At 53.1% G+C, this 3,667-nt stretch overlaps 1 protein-coding gene across 1 annotated transcript; it reads left to right on the forward strand.

Annotated features, from left to right (window-relative positions):
* The first annotated feature begins 234 nt into the window (after positions 1 to 234).
* Positions 235 to 3,033, forward strand: LOC126564092 (leucine-rich repeat-containing protein 24). The gene has a single exon (XM_050221020.1). The coding sequence runs from the start codon at positions 298 to 300 to the stop codon at positions 2,878 to 2,880; it is 2,583 nt and encodes an 860-aa protein (XP_050076977.1). The 5' UTR covers positions 235 to 297; the 3' UTR covers positions 2,881 to 3,033.
* The last annotated feature ends 634 nt before the right edge of the window (positions 3,034 to 3,667 follow it).

Genomic DNA, 3,667 nt, shown 5'->3' on the forward strand with positions numbered 1-3,667 from the left:
AACCGGGGACACGGCCGTGATCGAGAGTGTAAAATCTCGTGCGATGAACGTACCGCAACGTATCGGTACGCGGACACTAGCTTACTTACCCCGTACAATGAGGGCCCAGCTAGGTTCGGGGCATTCCGTTGGAGATAGCTGAACGGTGACGTCCTACAGGCAGGCAGGCAGGGACACTCTCTGGGCCGTCAGCGGTTGAACGGAAAAGTGAGGAGGTAGCTTTATACGGTGTTTGTGTGGGTGTGTTATTTTTTAATTTGTGTGCGTGCGTGTCTGTGAGTGTCAGTGTTTGCCAGTATGTCCCGGTGGGACGCAGCATTGATACTGATGGCGCTGCTCGGATGGAGCTCGCTACCCTCGACAGAGGGCTGTCCGGCGGAAGTGTGCGTGTGCAAATGGAAGGGTGGCAAACAGACGGTCGAGTGTGGTGGACGATTTCTGAACCGTCTGCCGGACGGTATGGATCCGGGCACACAGGTACTCAACTTCTCCGGTAACAGTCTAACGATACTGCAAAGTGAACGGTTTCGCAAGATGGATCTGATCAATCTGCAAAAGATCTATCTGGCCCGCAACCAGATCGTTAAGATACATGACCGTGCATTCCGGGGGCTCACCAATCTGGTTGAGCTCGATCTTTCCGACAACACGCTGTCGGAGGTTCCGACAGAGACGTTTCAGGACTATGCGGCCCTGATGCGTCTCTCGCTGAGCGGCAACCCGATACGGGCCCTGCGCTCCAACGCCTTCAAGCAGCTGTCGTACCTAACGACGCTCGAGCTGAGCAACTGTCAGATTGAACTGGTCGAGGATGAAGCGTTCATCGGCATGGACAACCTCGAGTGGTTACGACTCGACGGTAACCGCATCACCACCATCCGTGGTGCACACGTACTACCCGAGTCACTGCACGGCATCAATCTTCAAAGTAATCGGTGGCATTGCGACTGTCACCTAACGGACGTGTACACCTGGTTGAACAGCTTCAATGTGCCACAGCGGGAGGAAATCAAGTGTACCGGACCATCGCGACTAGCAGGTGAAACGGTCAAGACACTCACGCTGGACGATCTTGCATGTTTGCCGGTGGTGACACCGGAGACTTCCTATCGGGAAATTGCGGAGGGTCGAAACATCTCGCTCGACTGTCGGATAGCGGCCATTCCAGAACCTACGGTGGCATGGCTGTTCCAGGGTCAGGTGCTGCTGAACGATAGCTTACTATCACCCAACCTACATCTGTACTACTACGTAGACGACATTGATGGTGCGAAGCATAGTGAATTGTTCATCTACAACATCAACGCAGACGACAATGGGACGTATTCTTGTGTGGCGGAAAACTCCGCTGGTCGTGTGCAAACTAACTACACACTGCACGTGATCGTAAAAGAGGAGCCCATCGTCGAGCAAGTCACCTTCTCGGAAGAGTACTTCCTTGCGATTGTGGCTGCCAGTGCAGCAACGGCTGTGCTTCTGTGTTTGCTCTGCTGCATCGTTGCCTGCAAGTGTGCCCGTTCGCGACGTTCGTCAGCCGCTGGAAAGAAGAACCGCAGTTCCAAGGGTGCATCCGACCATGGGTCCGGCGCACCGAGCCAGCAAAAGTGTGCCTCGATAACGAACGACATCGGTGAACCATTAACGGCAGCCAAAATGAACGGTGCACTAGCGCTAGGTGATGGTGGCAATCCACAGGACATTGTGCTCTACCTGAACGCGAATCCAAACGGGCTTGACAAAGCAGCCCTCAACAATATGACAGCGATGGCACAGTTCTGTAGTCCACCGTCGGCACGCAGCTATCAGGATCAGAACCCGGATCTGATCAATGATGCCGAGAGCGGTCAGCACAAAACGCGTCCACGGCCCGACGCGATCGATTCTGACCTTGGAGAGAAGGACTCGGATGAGCAGAGTAGCGTTCAGGACGGTAGCAGTGAGGCCAGCTACCAACAACAGCAGCAAACGGGTCCGTACTATCCTCCGATGGTGCTGCGAGGCCCACGTTTCGCTTCATCCGCATTGTCAACTCTACCGCGCGGTGGAACGGCAGCTCTAGCAGGGAAAGATCTTTCTGCTTACCAGCACCAGGTGGACATTCATCTGAGCCCCGGCTGCTTCCTCGACCAGAACGGATATCCGATCGATCTGAGCTTGATGGCAGCACCGAGTGGGCCACCCGTCAACTACTACCGTACGTTACCGCACAAGAAACACCAGCAACATCATCAACAGCAGCAGCAACAGCAGCAGGGTCCGGGCAAGGCGATCGCTCGGTACGCCAACGATGCCGAGTTCATAAACCGCACACAATCACCAGCCGCCTATCAGATGTACGCCCCGACCGATGTACGGTACACGGCCGAAGGCTACCCCCAGGGTCAACAGAATGACCACACCCAGTTTCCTTCACCCCCCGACGGTTACAAGGGGGAAGTGCATCCCGTGGCCTACATGAGCTCAACGTCAGCGGCGGCAGCTGCGTTCTGCGTTGGGCCCACACCACCCCAACAGTGGCCCACCTTCCTGCCCGGGTTCCACCCGCAGCTTATCCCCATCATGGCACCGGCCGGTGGTGCATTGCTCGCTTCTCCCATGATGCCCTCACCCGGTGGTCCTCCGCAGCAAGCGCAACAGCAACAGCAGCTAGGCAGTCCACAAACCCAACCCGGAAGTGCGCTCAAGAAATGTTCCGTCGGGGCGCAGACATCCGAGCTAGACAAGGACGTCATACCGGAGCAACGTGAAGAGGAGGAGGAAGAGGAAGAAGATCACGAGAATGGTGGCAGTGCAGTGAAGCTAAGGCATCTTACTGGCCCGTTAGCGGACAGTCCGGACGAGGGTTACGTTGGGGACAGTCACGAAACGAGCGACATTTGACAGCAACCCAAACTGGATCCGGGGATACATCATCACCAGCTGCATCGGCACCAACAACACCACCAACACCACCAACTCGAGTCGGATGATGTGCCGTTATAAGACTAGTGAGATGCGTTAAATCTTTCCGGTTTGTGTTTTGTATATTTGTAGTATAAAAAACTAGTAAGAAACACGTAACGCGAGTGCGATCTTCCGATGGGCGAAGATCTTTCGTTCCATGCGGTGTAAATGGTATGGGAGTGGTTGTTGATAAGAGTTAAGTGTGAGATACTAACGAAAATTCCCCCAAAAGCATAGGAGGCAAAGGAGTTCTTTAACGGTGGCAAGCTCTTTCTCGCCACTGTTGTGCTTTTCACTACTTCCTACAGGTTTCGCACAGCACCGTATCCCTTCTTGCTTCACCGGTGCGAAGCTTCGGGGCGAAAAGTTTCTGAGGGATACAGCTGTGTGTCGTGTGCAGTATGGAATGTCATTTAAGATGTAGATAACATGTCGAAAATAGGAAGAAATCGTTTAACGTTTACCCCGTAGAACAGATGCGACATAGAAAGGCATGATGCAACGTTGTTTTCTTTCATTTTACCACTAAAAATCAAGCTTTTATGCAATTGATTTGTACCGCAAAGCCTGTTACTATACAATGTGCAATATGAAACTTAGGCCCGCGCCTCAAGACTTCCTGACATATTTTTTGAAGCTCTGTGAAGTACGTGCGTGTAATGCACAGCGTATAAATATATAATTTCCTTCGAAAACATCTCTTTAAAGGGTATTGCATAGTTTC

This window comes from Anopheles maculipalpis, chromosome 3RL (assembly GCF_943734695.1).
Source record: "Anopheles maculipalpis chromosome 3RL, idAnoMacuDA_375_x, whole genome shotgun sequence".
NCBI classification, from domain to species: domain Eukaryota; kingdom Metazoa; phylum Arthropoda; class Insecta; order Diptera; family Culicidae; genus Anopheles; species Anopheles maculipalpis.

Bases quoted from the DNA above. Each gene is read 5' to 3' on its own strand.
- LOC126564092 (XM_050221020.1), top strand. From the start codon at position 298: ATGTCCCGGTGGGACGCAGCATTGATACTGATGGCGCTGCTCGGATGG.